Source organism: Canis lupus, chromosome 24, assembly GCF_048164855.1.
Source record: "Canis lupus baileyi chromosome 24, mCanLup2.hap1, whole genome shotgun sequence".
NCBI lineage: Eukaryota > Metazoa > Chordata > Mammalia > Carnivora > Canidae > Canis > Canis lupus.
In genome coordinates, this window is record NC_132861.1 from 46,233,823 (window position 1) to 46,251,224 (window position 17,402).

At 40.3% G+C, this 17,402-nt stretch overlaps 1 protein-coding gene across 10 annotated transcripts in view; it reads left to right on the forward strand.

Moving 5' to 3' along the window:
• The window catches only part of GIGYF2 (GRB10 interacting GYF protein 2), a 136,238-nt gene extending 118,873 nt beyond the window's left edge, over nt 1-17,365 (forward strand). For 8 of the 10 annotated variants that reach the window (XM_072796704.1, XM_072796706.1, XM_072796709.1 and 5 more), the window contains 7 exons: nt 4,360-4,482; nt 5,413-5,622; nt 5,751-5,956; nt 7,162-7,316; nt 8,858-9,075; nt 11,110-11,257; nt 15,508-17,365. In XM_072796704.1, the coding sequence (XP_072652805.1) occupies nt 4,360-4,482; nt 5,413-5,622; nt 5,751-5,956; nt 7,162-7,316; nt 8,858-9,075; nt 11,110-11,257; nt 15,508-15,575 (1,128 nt within the window). In that variant the 3' untranslated portion in view covers nt 15,576-17,365. Of the gene's footprint in view, nt 1-4,359; nt 4,483-5,412; nt 5,623-5,750; nt 5,957-7,161; nt 7,317-8,857; nt 9,076-11,106; nt 11,258-15,507 lie in introns of those variants that run through there. The other 2 variants (XM_072796708.1, XR_012016751.1) reach the window with 2 other exon arrangements.
• Nucleotides 17,366-17,402: the final 37 nt, after the last annotated feature.

The following is a 17,402-nucleotide window of genomic DNA, read 5'->3' on the forward strand; positions in this document are numbered from 1 at the left end:
TTTCTTTCTTTGGCCAGTTCAGGTATACTTTTAACTCAAGTTTTTTTTTTTGTTTTTTTGTTTTTTTTTTCATTTTACTTAGTGGGCTTTCAAACTTCAGAATTTCCTTCTGGTGTAAAAATAATCTCAATCTATCTCTCTCTCGATATTCTTTATTTGATGTGACATTGTCATCATGCCTTCCTTTACTACTTTAATCATGGTTTTATTTAATTCTCTGAATATATTTGTAAGACTTTGATGTTTTTGTTCATTCTGACATCTGGTCACCCTCATAGGTGATTGTCGGCTTTTTTCCTGGTGTATAGGCCATTCTTTCTTGTTACTTTACGTGTCTCATAATATTTTGTTGGAAACTGGACTTTTTTTTTTTTAAGATTTTATTTATTTATTCATGAGAGAGAGAAAGAGAGAGGCAGAGGGAGAAGCAGGCTCCATGCAGGGAGCCCGACGTGGGACTCAACTCCAGGTCCCTAGGACCATGCCCTGGGCGGAAGGCAGACACTAAACCATTGAGCCATTCCAGGGATCCCCAAGGAAACTGGACTTTTTTGATATCATTGTCATTAAAGGTCCTACACACCCTATCATTTTTTAATTCTTTTTAAAGATTTTATTTATTTATTAATGAGAGACAGAGAGAAAGAGAGAGATAGAGGCAGAGACACAGGCAGAGGGAAAAGCAGGCTCCATGCAGGGAACCTGACATGGGACTTGATCCGGGATCTCCAGGATCGCGCCCTGGGCTGAAGGTGATGCTAAACCCCTGAGCCACCCAGGTTACCCACACACTCCACCATTATTTGTTTTGTGACTGATTGGATTAATTTAGTGAAGTCCTAGTCTCTCTCTACCTCTCTAATAGGGTGAAGCCTCTGCTGCTGCTCTTCTAGGAGATGCAGCATTTGGTTTGCCCACAGTCACTCTTGGATCACTGTTTTTGGCAGGACTGTCTTTGATTATCTTTTTCTACATCTGACCTATACTAATTGCTACCTGAATTGCTCTACTGTTGTCAGAAGTGCCCTGGAGCATAGATTGCTTCATAGACTGACCCAGTCAAATTCAGGCTTCTTTGAAGAGAGACTTCCTGAGGTCTGTTTTTGCGATTGTTTCTGACACCGCCCCCCCCCTCCCGCCCCAACTTCTTTTAGGTCTTTCCTTGGTTCTCTGAGACCAAACAGGGGCCCACAGTTTAATCTGTATCTCCAGTGAATCTACCAGTCTCTGCCTAATTGCCTTTCACCCAGCCTCCACTGTTTTTAAAAGTGTCCTTTGGCTTGGACTCCTCATTCTCCACACTCTGTTACAAATTAAGTCAGTTCCTTTAGGAACCATATTCTGATCTTTTTCCCCTTATCTCCACCCCAAGGCAAAAATCTCTGAGTCCCAGCTCTGGCGCTGGCTACAGTGGTGTACTCTACTGAGTGGCACTCATGCTGAGGAATTGAGTCCTTGGGGGAGGAGCAAGAGCCTCAGGTTTTCTTGGCTTGCTTCTCCTAGTGGCATGGTGACCTTTTGAGCTAGGGCAGTGGCACTCAGGGCCCTGGTAGTACCAGTAGTACTATGCTCAGGATTGTTTCCACCCTACTAGTTGCAGGCTAGGCATAAGAAGAGAGCCCTTACCTCTCAGCTGTACTTGCCTGTAACTTAGCCTTTGCAGCAGATAGCTGTAGGCAGGATGGGAAATGCTGGTGTTGTGCTCTTTGCGGGAAGCCAGCCCACTGACTGGTAGCTGATGGGGGAGAGGGAGGCCTATGTTCTTAGTGACACTCATCTGGAGTGGAGTTTCAGTCTGGCTGAACTGGGAGTTGGGAGAGAGTAGATCTTGGTGCAAGTACCACAGACTCTCACTTCTTATGGAATTTTGGCAGGTTTTCTTGAATAAATGTTTCTTCATTTGCTATATTCCCTTATGTTCATTTCCAGAGGCTTTCTTTTAAGTGACTTTTTTTTTTTTAAGATTTTATTTATTCAAGAGAGACAGAGAGAGAGGCAGAGACACAGAGAAGGAAAAGCAGGCTCCCTATGAGGCGCTGTTGTGGGACTCGATCCCAGGACCCTGGAATCATGACCTGAGCCAAAGGCAGATGCTCAACCACTGAGCCACCCAGGCGTCCCTCCAGAGGCTGTCAATAATTTTCACCAGTTTCGCTGGGGAGAGGGGCCTACAGAACCCTTGCACTCTCATACTAGAAGTATAATAGTTTGAACAGTTGTTTTTAAAAATAAAAAAAATAGTGCTAAAAAGTAAGGTAACAATATCAGCAGAAGAAACAGTAAATTTTCTTAAATCACTGAAGGATTTTAGGCATTCAGGGGACACAGAATGTACCAACCTCTCTATTTGTATGATTGATAAACTGCAGTTCTCTTGAGTGGGCAGACAGGATGCTGGTTGAATTGGAAAATGTCCTGAGGCATTGATGGAGTGATGGGCTATTATTTCCTATGGACAAATAAGATTTAAGGAAAATAATAACTATGTGTAGACATTTGTCTGCCATGTAAAGAAGACAGATTTGTTCTGCATTATTCCAAAGGGCAGACCTGTGAGTCATGAGTGTCGAGTACAGTGAAGTATATTTTGGCACAGCAAGTGGGAAGATCTCAGAGGTGCCTGAAAGGGGAGGAGGCCATTTGGCAAGGGGGTACATCTCTTCTGCTGCTGGCTGAGGTTCTTTTTTTTTTTAATTAATTTAATTTAATTTAATTTAATTTAATTCTATTTTATTCTATTTTATTATTGATTGATTGATTGATTGATTGATTGATTGATTGCTGGCTGAGGTTCTGAAGAGGACTGGGGAATGTTTCCCGGGGGTATGCTAGGGTGACACATCCACTGGACTTACAGGCAACGTTGGAAGTTACTGGCCAAATATCTGCATCAGAGTTAGAAAATACACAAATTCTTTGGCTTCACCTTTGGATCTTCTGATTCACTGAGTGTGGGGCCAACGCATCTGCATTTTTACAGGTCCTCCTAGATGTTGCTGCCAGGTTTGAGATCTGTTGCAGTATTTGATCTTGATTGCCTTCCACTGTGTCATTTCCTGTGGATAATATGAATTCACTTATGCTCGACTTTGCCTACCTACCCTCCAAGTCTTTCTCTCTTAACTTCCCTCCTTCCCTCTCCCCCATTACAGCAGGGGTGCATTTTGAGAGAAAGGTACCTATTACCTATTGCATTGGCCCCCAGATGTAAAGGATTGATGATGTTCTGTAGCACTGAAGGTAATATTAGTACTCATTTGGTAATGTCAATAACAGTTTAAATTGTACCCTTATCCAAACAGCTCTAGGTTTAGAGATTTCTACTGTAGAGCCATTCTCCTTTGGGTTTCTTGGGCATTTTATTGGATCCGTGTTCATGTATTCTTTTTATTAAACATACTTCAAGTCTCCTTAGATTTGTGTTTTGTTACTTTGTTAAGAGCCACAAGATGTCTCAAAATTTTAGTGTAGCTTTTTCTGGCTTGGAAGATCAGGAGATTCCCTTAGAATATCAGGTGTTTGAGAACATTAAAATATTCAGAACTTGAAAATTTATACTCTATTTTAGCCAGTGATTTTAAAGGTACGAAAAATAGAATTATTGATTAAAAACAGCTTGGTGATTATGACTGGAAGCTACAGTCTGGCCAACTGACTTTTTCTTGTAAAAGACTGATTAAGAACTGATTTCATGAGAGAACTGATTAAGATGTTCACCACCTCAGCTTTCCCTTCAGAAATCTTGTCCTTAAACATTCACTAGAAAGTAGCATATTATGTGCTTTATTTTCTCCTTGGATTAAAAATTTAATGATTCTTCTGTCTACTCCTTTCTCTTTATATATTGCTGTATATGTCAATGCTGGATATAACAAATTTGTAATCCCAAAAGGTAGGTCAAATAAGTATATTGTGTATATTTTAAGCTCTCTAAAATAATCTTAGGTGTGGAATAGTGACAATAATTTTATTTTTTTAGGAAAGATTTTATTTATATGAATAGTAGAGAGCACGAGCGGGTGGAAGGGGCAGAGGGAGAGGGAGAATCAGGCTCCCTGCTGTGCAGGTCTCAATCCCAGGAACCTGGAATCCTGACCTGAACTGAAGGCTGACACTCCAACCAACTGAGCCACAGAGGCGTCTCTATTGACAAAAAAGACCAAAAAAATTTTTTTAAAGCAAACTAAAAGAATTCTAATATGCAAAAGAATCACAGGGGGAAATTTGAATTGAATGTTATAAATGGAGCTGAAGGAAAACATGAATGTATTCTTGTATATAAATGTGCAGTATTGCCTCTTTGTTTTTGTTTCCTGTGTACATTTCCTCACCAACTCTTTTGCCTTCCTTTTTTGTTAGCTTCCCTCTTCTTCCACATGGGGCCAGCAGTCCAATACAACAGCATGTCAGTCCCAGGCAACGCTGTCATTGGCTGAAATCCAAAAACTAGAAGAGGAACGAGAACGGCAGCTTCGAGAGGAGGTAAATTTTAGAAGTAAAAGCGGTCTAGTCAAACACTCTTCCAGAATGGCTGGTGTGCGTTATGGGTGAGGTTAGTAAAGATCATAATTATTGTCAGAATTGCTGTGTATCTGAAATGGATGCTCATTATTAAACTCTTTAGCCTATAATAGGAATAACATTAAGATTAGGGAACACGAATGTTCATTTACCTTAAATATTTTGTTGTAGCTCTTGAAGAAGTAGCTCATAAATAAAAATAAATGAGTTTTTCAGAATTATGGCTTTATGCAGATATCCTCCTTATAAAGTTGATTTTTAGAATACAAAATACATTTTTTTTCCCTCTAATGATACTGGGTTTTCTGACTAGCTAGAAAAACTTAAATATGACAGAAAGAAAGTTTCTCTGCTTATAAGTCTATATCCTGAAGCTTATCATTAGGATTAAAAGGATACGAAAGTGTGAAATAAGAGGGAATAAAGGAAGAATACAGGGCAGCCCCGGTGGCTCAGCAGTTTAGTGCCACCTTCAGCCCAGGACAAGATCCTGGAGCCCCGGGATCAAGTCCCATGTCGGGCTCCCTGCATGGAGCCTGCTTCTCCCTCTGTGTGTGTCTCTGCCTCTCTCTTTCTCTATGTCTCTAATGAATAAATAAATAAAATCTTTAAAAAAAAAAAAAAAGGAAGTTCATATGTATTTCATTTCAGTGCTTAGCCAAAAGTCCTACTTAATTTTTAAGAATTTAAAAAATTGGATTTGGTCTTTTTATTCTCCTCTTAGTGTCTCTGGTAGTTTACATCTTTTTTTTTTTGCAGCAAAGTAGCTAACCCTTTCATGTTTAACTTTGTATAGCTGTTATGTATTTGCATTCCACTTACCATACTAGACAGTAGTAACTAATCTTTTTTGAAGACCAGAATCTTAAGCTAGCTCCTCTTGTGCAATAGCAAAGACGCCAGCAGAGGGAACTGATGAAAGCTCTGCAGCAGCAGCAGCAGCAGCAGCAGCAGAAACTCTCTGGATGGGGGAATGTCAGTAAACCTGCAGGCACTGCGAAGTCTCTCTTGGAGATACAGCAGGAAGAAGCCAGGCAGATGCAGAAGCAGCAACAGCAGCAGCAGCAGCACCAGCAACCAAACAGAGCCCGGAATAATACGGTGGGTTCATCATCTTTTCCTAAGCACTCATTGTATGGTTTGGAGGTTCTCTTTTCTGACTTTTGTGGACTCTGTTTTTCTTATTTTAGTATTGTTAACCACATCATTTGTCTCTTCTTCTTTAACAGCATTCCAACCTGCACACCAGCATTGGGAATTCTGTTTGGGGCTCTATAAATACTGGTCCCCCTAACCAGTGGGCATCTGACCTAGTCAGTAGTATCTGGAGTAATGCTGACACTAAAAACTCCAACATGGGATTCTGGGATGATGCAGTGAAAGAGGTGGGACCTAGGAATTCTACAAATAAAAATAAAAACAACGCCAGTCTCAGGTAGGGCTCAAAATAATCAATCCTATGCTTCTTTGAGGGTTAGGGGATGGGGCGTGTGGGAAGTGGGGTACTGGGTGGACAGGGAAAGATAGTTATTTAGTTTTTGCTTATTTTCATCTGTGTCCAAGCATGGGAAGTTGTAGTTTGGTGATTGCTTTCTTCCCCATGGAAGCACATCTGAATTTTACTAGGGGCTCTTTGTACTGCTAGGCACTTAGTCCATTGCCTGTCACATGGTAACCACTTAATAAATATTAGGAATAGTATATGTGTGTGTGTGTGTGTGTGTGTGTATAACATTTCTCTAAGATACTCTAGATCTTAGCATTTTTCTCTAAATTTATATTTTAAGTTAGCTAGACTATAGTGAGTATTACAAACACCTCTCTAATGACCTTAAACCTATTTATTTTTATGATAGAGTTCCACTTCACCTTTGTCTTTCTTTCCTCAGTATGCAGTGTTATTGAATGAGCATGGGTTTTAATGATAAATATGTGAACTCAGTTCCCAGCACTGCCACTTACTAGCTGTGTGACCTGTGTGACCTTGGGCAAGAGGGAACCTTTTTGAGCCTCAGTTCCCTCATCTGTAAAATGAAGATAATGACTTCATGGGTGTGTAGTTGTACAGATTAAATGAATACATAAGAAGTAGTTAGTGAAGTGCCTGGCACATAGTAACTACTTAATAAATGGTAGTGTTGTCAGATTGTTTCTTCTTGTTTGAGGGTCTAATGTATTAAGAATAGGACTCTAAACAACTGTCAGCTTATTGAGCAGCTTTGCCAGGCACTGTACTCTAGGCTTTTGCATACAGTATCTTTATTCTTTGTTGATAATCCAAAGAAATATTAGTACCATTTTACAGATGAGTAAACTGAGGCTTAGCAAAATTTTAAAACTCACCAAAGGGCACATAGGAAGAATTTAATCATTTCTCTGGCAAGAAGCCCTGTCTTCACAAATGAGAATATATTAGCTGAGGCTGCATTATAAGAGGGTACTGAGTCCCTCTGTCCCCAATCCAAATATTTGAAGGTTTTTTGGTTTTATTTTGTTTTTTAAAATTCTTTTTGGAACCAAACATTGGATTACTAGACAGCCATCCAGTGTTGCCAAGACGTTATCTGTTTATGGTGTTGTAGTATAATCATATAGTAACAGTTTCTGGGAATATAATATCGCCCTATTGTTTTGCTTTAGTAAATCTGTAGGTGTGTCTAACCGGCAGAATAAGAAAGTAGAAGAAGAAGAAAAGTTGCTGAAGCTCTTTCAGGGAGTAAATAAAGCCCAAGATGGATTTACCCAGTGGTGTGAGCAGATGCTTCATGCCCTTAATACGGCAAATAACTTGGATGGTAAGAATTGGGGAGGGAAACCCAGCATGTGGAATAGCAGAGCAGGACCCACAAAGAGATTGACAATTTGGAATGATGGGCCAAACTCAGGAGGTGAAAGCTAATGGAGATCAAATCCTGTAGATCTGAACAAGAACTCAACTCTCTAATGGTATAATAAGTACTACTTGTGAGAAAAGTCCTGTAATATTGTGCTCAAATAGGTTATCTGTGGTTGCCACAAAGTAAATGCTATCTCAGGCTGTCTTAAAAATGTGCAGGGCAGAGGAGGTCATAGTTCCATATAGGTCATTTAATGGGGGACATTGCCAGACAGTCCAGCTCCAAAGAAACATAACTTATGGTGGAGACAAAGGTTGTCATGGGCAAGAGAAGGCTGAAGTGAAGTGAGATCTTTCCCTTCCTGCCTTTGGGGGATGGGGGTGGGAATCATGTGACAGAGCAAGTAGACTTATTTTATGCTCAAGGAAACTAGGACCAATGACTGGAAATGAAAAGGTTTCAGTGCAATTTGAAGAAAAACTTGCTAATTATTAGTTGATCACGAAGAGAATTCTTTGCCTGAGATTGAAGTGAGTCCTTGCCCCAACCCCAAAATGTTTGCACCAGAGACCAGTCAGCTTGATGTGGAAGGGATTCCTATAACAGATAGGCTACTTTGAACTCGTCCACCTCCAATGATTTAATTAAAAACAATAATCTTTTAGAAACAGAACATTAAAGGAATGGAAGAATTCCTTTACAGCATTGTAACAAAATCTTATATTCTGGAAGAGCCAGGGAAAAAATAACAAATAATGGCCAGCTACCATTCATTAAGCACCTATCATGTGCTAGGCACTTTCTAGCAGTTAGCATATGTTATTCCAATTATTTAACTTTTGCAGTAATTTCATAAGATACTTACACAATGTAGGTGATATTATCCCCATTTTATAAATTAGGAAACAGAGGCTCAGAATGGTTAAGTAACTCATCAAGGTCACACAGCGAGCAAATTTCAGAGTCAGGATTTTAACCCATGTCTGTCTAACTCTTGATACTTGTGCTTTTTCTCCCGCACCACACTGCTTGTATGTTCATTTGATTCCTCTCTAAACATAACGTATGTCAGTGAAGTGAAAGTTCCTAGAGGGTATGACTATATTCTTAGTATCTGTCAAGGTGCCTGATACACATCATAGCACTTAATAAATATTGATTGGATTTAAGGAAAGAAAGAATGAATTTCCAGATAACTTCAGTCTTAGGCAAGCAATTGTTGGAGTCAACATAACATTTAGTGAAACTATACATGCATAATATATCTTTGTTTGACTCTGTGCTATTTGAGATAATTTTGGGCATTGCAGTGACAGTGGGCTTTTTTTTTTTTCCTGCAGAGTAGCTTAAAGAATATTTAACACAATAGCTATATATGTTTTAAGTTTGCATCATTAGAGTCAGCAGTAGGTGTGACAGTATATTAAAAACTGACACTGATTCTTTACAGGTGATATTTCATTGTTACTCTTTATTTCTTTTCTCCTCTCATGTTGCAGTTCCCACTTTTGTTTCTTTCCTGAAAGAAGTAGAATCTCCTTATGAGGTCCATGATTATATTAGGGCCTATTTAGGAGATACCTCTGAGGCCAAGGAGTTTGCCAAGCAGTTCCTCGAGCGCCGTGCCAAACAGAAAGCCAGCCAGCGGCAGCAGCAGCAGCAGCAACAACAGCAACAGCAGCAGCAGCAGCAGCAGCAGCAGCAGCAGCAGCAGCAGGTATAAGCCCATGATTGGCGCCATGCCCCTGTCAGCAAGTAGTAATGCCTTGAAGCATTGAGCAACCAGAGAAATGAAAACTAAAACAAATGATGCCATTTTTGTACATCAAGTGACCATAGCTTCTTAAAATGAGGTAGACTTGATATTTTCAAATGGCATGTCCAGCTTTGTGAATTTCCCAAATGGCCTACTAGTTCCTTTCTCCTTGGTTCATATATGTGCTTCAGTCAGATTGCAGATTCCAATTTGTCACAGATACATTTTTTGAATAGTTAGAAACATTTTTTTGATAGTTAGAAACCTACAAATCTCCAGTGCTCAAGATGCCCTGTTACTCAATATTGACAGCACCTTAGCATGCTGGATATGCCATATATTGTTGATAGGGATGTAAAAGGTATAGTCCGTTCTCATTATTTGTGGTAGTTTGTAAAGTTGCCACTAATGCTGAATTAGCGAATACTGAACTTTTGTTCCAGAGAAAACACCCAGTTAGGTTTCTAGAACTTCTGGTCATAGCATTTTTTGTCAGCTGATCAATACATTACCTTGTTTTATGTGTGTTTCTGTTTGAAGATGCCTTATTTACTATATTGTTGATTCCTTGGACTGAACTCCTGGCCCGCAGCACTACAGCTGCTTACCTCGCACCTGCCTTTTCTCCATAAGCATGTCACAGCCTTTTTGGAACACTAGATAGCACTTAACACTTGGGGGCCATTTTAAACAGTGACAGCACTAACAAGCAAAAATGTGAGCCTCATGACACTACGGAAACTGAAAAAAGATGATCGTTTTTACTGTATGAGAGCGGAGACAAGAAGGTGGAATACTGTCCTGTTCCACCTCAACTGGGAATGTGTTTCCTCAGGCAACTCAGGTTTTTTACTGCTCTGGACATTCACAGTTCAGGAAAACCATAAAAGCCCTGCAAGTTTTGATTTTTGGGGTTATGGATAAATTATAGCCAGTATGTAAATTTGGAAATAGGAATCTGAATAATGAGGATCAGTTGTACAAGTTTTCTAAAAGATGAGGCGGCAAGGCTCATGGAGAGCTTAAGAATATTCATATCCTTCAATCCTATAATTCTGCCACAGATAATGTTTGTTACAGCGGTCATTTCTGGGAATATAAAAGATACAGTGAAGTACATTAAAAATCCGTTTGGGTGGATGGGTTAAACAAGGATCAAGGGAAGGAAAGTAAACAGCACTAGGAGAAATAGAGAATCAGAAGGGAAAACATCGTCTTTACATTTGTGAAGTGGCTGCTCCTGTGTGCTGAAATTGGAGGTGGGGGCCCACGCAATGTGTGCATATGCACATGTAGCCAGGCTCGTCCTTCCATGGTCATTTCTCTACTCTTCCTTCTCGTCCCCCACTGCCACTACCTGTGCCTTCAGCTAGCTCACTGAATCTGATCCCAGTTTAAAATGAATTGTTCTAATAAGGGCAACACTAAGTATGAATGGCTGGTAAACTATTTTGTAGTTGAACCAGTTGGTAGAAAGTATATGGATATTTTGGGGATCTTCTGGGATTGCCAATGGGAATAAAGTACATAATAATTTTGTTTGGTAACATACTGCCAGCTAGTCTGCAGCCTCTGTCCTCTCTGTCCTGGGGCTCAAGACAGAGGAACCTTATGTTTTGGTAGGTGAGGGGTGTAAATTGCTTGAGTACAGAGGTCTATTTTTGATTATTTGCTGTATATTTAATTTCATAGTGGCTGGAGACTCTATGTATACCAGAGAGGTTCTGACAGTTGTGTTGTCACAGTGGGGTGGAAACCTAGAGCTACCAGGATAGGCCTTTTGGAGGCACAGAGCTTAAGTGGGATGTCTGAATCTAAATGAAGGGAAAAGATGGCTCAGTGGACTCCTCTTGGTTTCATTATTACTGGAATCCATGATAGGCTTTCTGTTTTTAATCTCATACTTGATAAGGTGAGGACTAATCAACCATGTTCCTGTCGTGGGCCATACTTGCATCTATTGTGTAACCCCAATTGTGACATCTTCTCTCACAGGACTCTGTGTGGGGAATGAACCACAGTGCACTCCATTCAGTATTTCAGACCAATCAAAGCAACAACCAACAATCCAATTTTGAGGCCGTACAAAGTGGCAAGAAGAAGAAAAAGCAGAAGATGGTCCGAGCAGATCCCAGTTTGTTAGGTGAGCAAAGCCAAAAATCTCAGCTGGGAGTTAGAGGTGTGCAGGTTATAGCAATTTCCTATGTGAATCTCCTGATAGAATGTTTTTCATAAAGGGAAATATTTCTTATACAAAATTAATTTTTTAAGCCACTTCAAAATAAGTAATATTTACTGGGCACATCAGTGCAAGAGTGATGCCTCGTGTGCTATAGGGAATAAGAAAAGTAATTACTTATACTTGTGTGATGCTTTAAACTTTGAAGCCTTATTTCATATATTCTATGAATTTCCCTAGAAGGCCTTTCAGTGTAGTTGGAAAATAATGCTAATGGAGAAAAGGAAAAGTTGTTAAAACTTAAACACTGATTTGTATAGAAACTGACCATAAGTCTAATCAGGTATTCAAATAACTAATATTTGCTGATATTCATTATATATGGGTGTATATGTATATATATATAGAGAGAGAGAGAAAGAGAGAGAGAGTGTGTGTGTATATATATATATATGTATAGATATATATCTATACATATATATATATATGTATAGATATATATCTATACATATATATATATATATTCAGAGTCATTCTGCATTATGAGATCATGTTCCACTTTACCAGTGAGTAAACCAACGCCCTGAGGGTTTAGAACATTTTCTAAAGTCACACCATTATTTAGCAGTGGGGCTGGGATTTCAGAGAAGGCCTGTTTTCTTTCCACTCTTCTGTTAGCCACAACTATTCACGTCTAGCCTTGAGAACCAGAGTCTTCACACAAGACAGCTTCATGGAAACAGTGACACCAGAATTAGGGCTTTGAAAGACTGGCAGGAAGGACAGGCAGTGGTGTTTCTGGAATAATAAACAGTCTAGGCAAGCAGATGCAGACTGCTTGTGTTTCTTAAGTTGGCCAAACAGCTTCACAGACAATGATGAAATTAGAATGATTCTCTGTTTATGAGTGTCAAATAGACTATTAAGAACTGTGTTGTCCAGAGCAGAACGATTATATTGGCAAGATGGCAGGTTGGAGTGTTGGCCCAGGCAGCAGGCTGTGGTATAGACCAGGTAAAAGATCCTGGTGGCCTGGAGAATAGGTAGGGGTTTTGGTAGTAGAGATGGAGAGGAGTTAGATGGGTTTCAGAAACTTAGGGAACTGAATTGGCTGACAAGGGGAATGGAAGGCTTTGGGCAGCAGGGTGGGTAGTGCTGCCATTTGCTAAAAGGATGAGCCCTGGAAAATGGAGCAAGCTTAGGGGGATAACAACACGGTGTTAAAGTGTGTTGTGTGGGTCCAGTGTGGACCCAGTGTGGAATGCCTATGGGACTACAGATGGAGATCCCCTTGTGAAAAAGTAGAGAGCACAGCAGGAAGGAGATTGCCATCCTACCTTGCCCGTAGTAGGGTCTCTGCCTTCCCTCAAAGGTCTCCTACAGTGGAGAAAACAAAATGTTAGTAACAGAAACTTAACTTTGAGGATTGCCCTTTGGAACTGGGGCCTGAAAGCTGGCTTGGGAGCAGAGAGAGACCTGGTGAAATTCTGTTTTCTTCTGCCTGTCTCAGAATTGTATTATTAAGTTACTTATTTTACCTGCCTCAGAAATTTATGTTAAGAATGGATGGAACAGTCTAACATTTTACCCAGTTTTGACAGAAGTGGGTGAAAATAGATTTACAAGTGCCTCTGAAATTCTGGGTGTGGCTTCTACCAAGAAGCCCTTGTTGCTGTTTAGCTGTGTGGCACAGGAACCGTGGACTGTCAGGGGGGTGAGGTAAAAGTTCTCTGAATTAAATATTCAATCTGATTCCATCCCCATTACAGATACCAGAAAGAAAGGGACTTAAAACTCTCTTTGGGGGAATGAGGGTTATTTTAGGAATAGAGTTTAAGGAATACATATTATGTTGAAGGAACAGAAAAAAATATATAAGGAAAAGGGAAATAAATATTCAACAAAGTATTGAGAGAACTCACTTGTGTAGGCTTGGACCTTTTTATGAAAATGTCTTCTCAACTGAATCTCTATCTGAAAATTGCTCTGATGATTACTAACTTCTGCCCCTTGCCTACTCATTTCCACTTACTGCTATTTGTTTTATTGATTCACAGATTGAGAAAAATTAACAAATGTCTGTCATTCACAGTTCCCCATGTACAGAATGAGACAGTTCTAATTTGATCCAAAAGCATCCATTGAGAAAGTAGTCACTAATTAAAAGAGAACTTTGCTTCTAAAACAGACCATCAGGGGATCCCTGGGTGGCTCAGCAGTTTAGCGCCTGCCTTTGGCCCAGGGCATGGTCCTGGGGTCCTGGGATCGAGTCCTGCATCGGGCTCCCTGCATGGAGCCTGCTTCTCCCTCTGCCTGTGTCTCTGCCTCTCTCTCTCTCTCTCTCTCGCTCTCTGCCTCTCGCTCGCTCGCTCTCTCTCATTGATGAATGGATAAAATCTTAAAAAAAAAAAAAAAAAAAAGATCATCAGGGAGGCCCAACCTCATTTTAATGATCCATCGCCTCCATTGTACTCTGTCTTCCTGTAGTTTTTAGAGCTGCCAGATGCCATTGTGAACCAACATCCATTACTTAGATATGATAGATACACACGATGGCATTTTTTTTTTTTTGAGATTTTATTTATTTATTCTTGAGAGACACAGAGAGAGGCAGAGACATAGGCAGAGGGAGAAGCAGGTTTCCTGCAGGGCACCTGATGCAAGACTCGATCCCAGGACTCCGGGATCATGACCTGAGCCAAAGGCAGACACTCAACCACTGAGCCACCCAGGAGTCCCAGTTTGTATTATTACATTTCCACTTTTAGCACATGTAGCTTGTTTTTATTGCAGTTTATCTTTCTTGAGATACATGTGAAGTCAAAACCCTGCTTCGAAATAAAGTAATAGCTCATTTCATAGGCTGTTTGGTCTTTATGTTTTTATATTTATCTAATTAAATTGTTATTTCCAAGTAGGGACACTAAGCCTTTTGTTATTTTCAAGGAAAAAGTCGTGGGTTGTGGGAACACTGTTGATGGGTAGAACTAAGGCTGGGGTTTGGAGCCCTAGCCTCTCCTAATCTTAGGCCTTGTAAGCAGCTTTTACCACAACTTCCTTAGCTAATAGTCATGTTTACATTTTCAAATCGTGATATTTTGAGTCAAGAATAAAATATAATTAAGCTATTTTTATTATGTAAGACTTTTTTTGTTTAGTACTACACTTAAAATGTGTCTTTGTTTGAAAACTTGAACATTAAAAAACAAAAAGGAGGGAGCAGAACACAATATTAACAACTGCTTTTAGGTAGGAGAGCATTGCCTGTTTACTTCTTGATATCCAAATAGCAGCTGAAACAGTTTGAGATTTCATTTAGGGTGGATGAACTGAAAGCTTTTTGAGAGCCGCTCATTACAAAGAAGCCCTGTTAAATAATACTTTTTTATCAATGTTTGATTATGGAGTTAATAGAAAGATTACATACATGTGGTAGATGGGATCAGATTTTCAAAATGTTGGTAGTGTTTGTGAGGACTGCTCATTGCCTTCAGTGGTGGTGCTCATACTGCTTTCTCTAAACCAGATTGCATTTTAGTTAATCAGTATGGCGGACTGAAATTCTTTCCTTTACAAGTCTATTTATAATAGGTTGATTTGAATAAAGTCTATCCTGTGATAGAATATCTAGGGTTGTAAGGATTTGGTAGTGGATCTTCCCTAAAACACCCCCTACCCTCAAATAGCAAAAATTCTTGGCCAAAATTTTGAAAAAACTTTTGACCCAATAAGGGGAAAAAGTATTCCCAGTAGTGAGTGGGACTGAAGTAGTACTACTACCACTTAGATGTCACAGTCATATGGTTGGATAGTTACAAAGTGTTTGGTGTGTGTTATTCCTGCCCCCCCTCCCCAGCCCCCATCTCTGTTAAGATTCACCTCCCGAATGAACTTTCCCCACTAGCCAGCCTGTCTTAGCTTTAACACATGCTCACAGCCCAGATTCTTCTCAGGAATCTCTGACGCATTAGTTTGCAATTCTTTTTTTCCTCCCTACTTAAATTACACCAGAACCCTAAGAAATAAATAAAAACAAAGAATCTCTCATCAGAAGAGCAGAAATACCTCTCTCCAACCTTTATCCTTCCTTCTTCTTTTCTTTAGTATCCCTATGGCATACTAAAATGCAAGAGACTTCTATTCTAGCCCACTGTCTGGAATTCATCCCCACGATTGTCTCGGTGTGGTCACTCATTGCCAATTTTTTCCGGCAGGATTTTCAGTCAATGCTTCATCAGAGCGACTCAATATGGGTGAAATCGAGACTTTGGATGACTACTGAGCACCTGCCAGTGGACTGGCCTTCCTTCTCCTCTCCGCTGACCATGGATTCTCCACCTTTGGACACAACACTTACTCACCATTTACTCTTTATCACTCTGCAACAAATCACAGAACCGATCATCTCAGGCTTTTTCTTCTAGCCCTTTGTGTCCAAGATTCTTTAAACTGTTTTTGTTGGTGAGCATCTCAGACTGTAGATAAGTGGACTGGACCCTGTGTCTTGGGGGTGGCAGTTGGGATTACTCCCCAACAAGGCTGATTTTGGGCAGCACCTGTTTACTGTGCCGTGATTTCATCTACTGTGTCCCAGAAAGTGTGTTGGGATCTGCCAATAGCTATTTACTTTCTTATGTCACCTTTTTCCCTTCTATTTCTTTTCTTCTTCTTTTTAACCCCCTCCCCCACCCAAGGGCAAGGGGTCTAACTGGTGCAATCATGAAGAGAGTTAATGGTAACAGACATTGGCCAGCAGCACCATGCCATGAACTGTGACTTGAGTGTCCGACAAGACAGTCAGAGCACCCCCAGTCTGAAGGTTGCATTGCCACTGCTAACTTTGGGATTGCATCAGAAGAGGCCCTGAGTGGGGTGGAGTTTAGATTGGATTGGTTTGATGTTGCACACCCCTCGCCTGTTCTTTCTGAACATCCTTTCGGAGAAAGGATTCATGTTTTTCTTCATTAGATAGTGACTTCCAAGCAAGCTGACTTCTCCCTTAGCATATGCCAACCTGATTGGACAAAGGAAACCCTATGGCCTGGGAGAAGGACTTATTCTTAATTTTTCCTTTCTTACAAAAACTGATTTTTCCCATAAATATTTTTACTTCAGAGGACTAGGACCAGTTTGTTTTGGGCCTTTCTGCTGAAAATTTGTCTCGTTTAAGAGGCAGCTAGGATCTTTACCATATGTATGAATTTGTATAATTTCACTTTGGATAGGGATAAACTTTTGCTTCTGATAAAAGCCCGGAATTTCATCTGGTTCCTCAGAGCATTGCGTGTGTGTCTTGCTGTGGCCCCAAAAGGTTTTGTTTAAAGATTCTGGAGTGGCAAGTTGTTTGCCTTTTCTGAAAAGAAAACATACAAAACCTGACCATCTTTAAGACCTTCATCCATGGGAAACCACTACACAGGAGAATGCAGTGGGATGGAGGGGATGGGAGAGAATGGGAGAGAGAAGCCTGGTCTGGCTTCTGATCATGGCCTCCTAATACCCCTTCACTTCAATTATAAATGTATTCAAGCCCTATTTATAAACAAACACTCTTCCTGCCTCCCCAACCCCGGCAGAACATCACCTGGAATTGCCAGTCACACTTTGGTCTGGAGCCATTGGACCGTCCGTCCCTGTGTGAGAAGTGCTGTGGTTCGGGTGGCTCCTGGTAGAGCACCTTTTCTTTCTGTCATCATTGCCTGAAGAAGGCTGGAGTTGCTCTGAGAGCATTTTGGTTTTGGCTGATTATATTTGGTTTCTATTTTTATTCTTTTGGATCACCATTCTCCCTATCCCTTCTTGCCTCCTTCCCTCCCTCCCTCCCAAACATGTACAATAACTATACAGAGACTGCTACAAACTTGTATATAGTTTTTGGATCAAATAGCATGAGGAGATGGGGAACCATTAAAAGTTGGGACTCCTGCTCTCCTTTGCTTTGTAAATTCAAAAGTGGGGGGGTGGGGAAGAGGGATAGTTAAAATGTTTACAAAACTTTAAGCTCCCTCGGAATTTTGCCAGTGTGGAGGAAAATAAAAAAAGAACTTAAATAAAACGTGGTGGTATTCTGTCTGAGTGCCTCTTGTACTCACCTTTGTCAAGGCTAAGT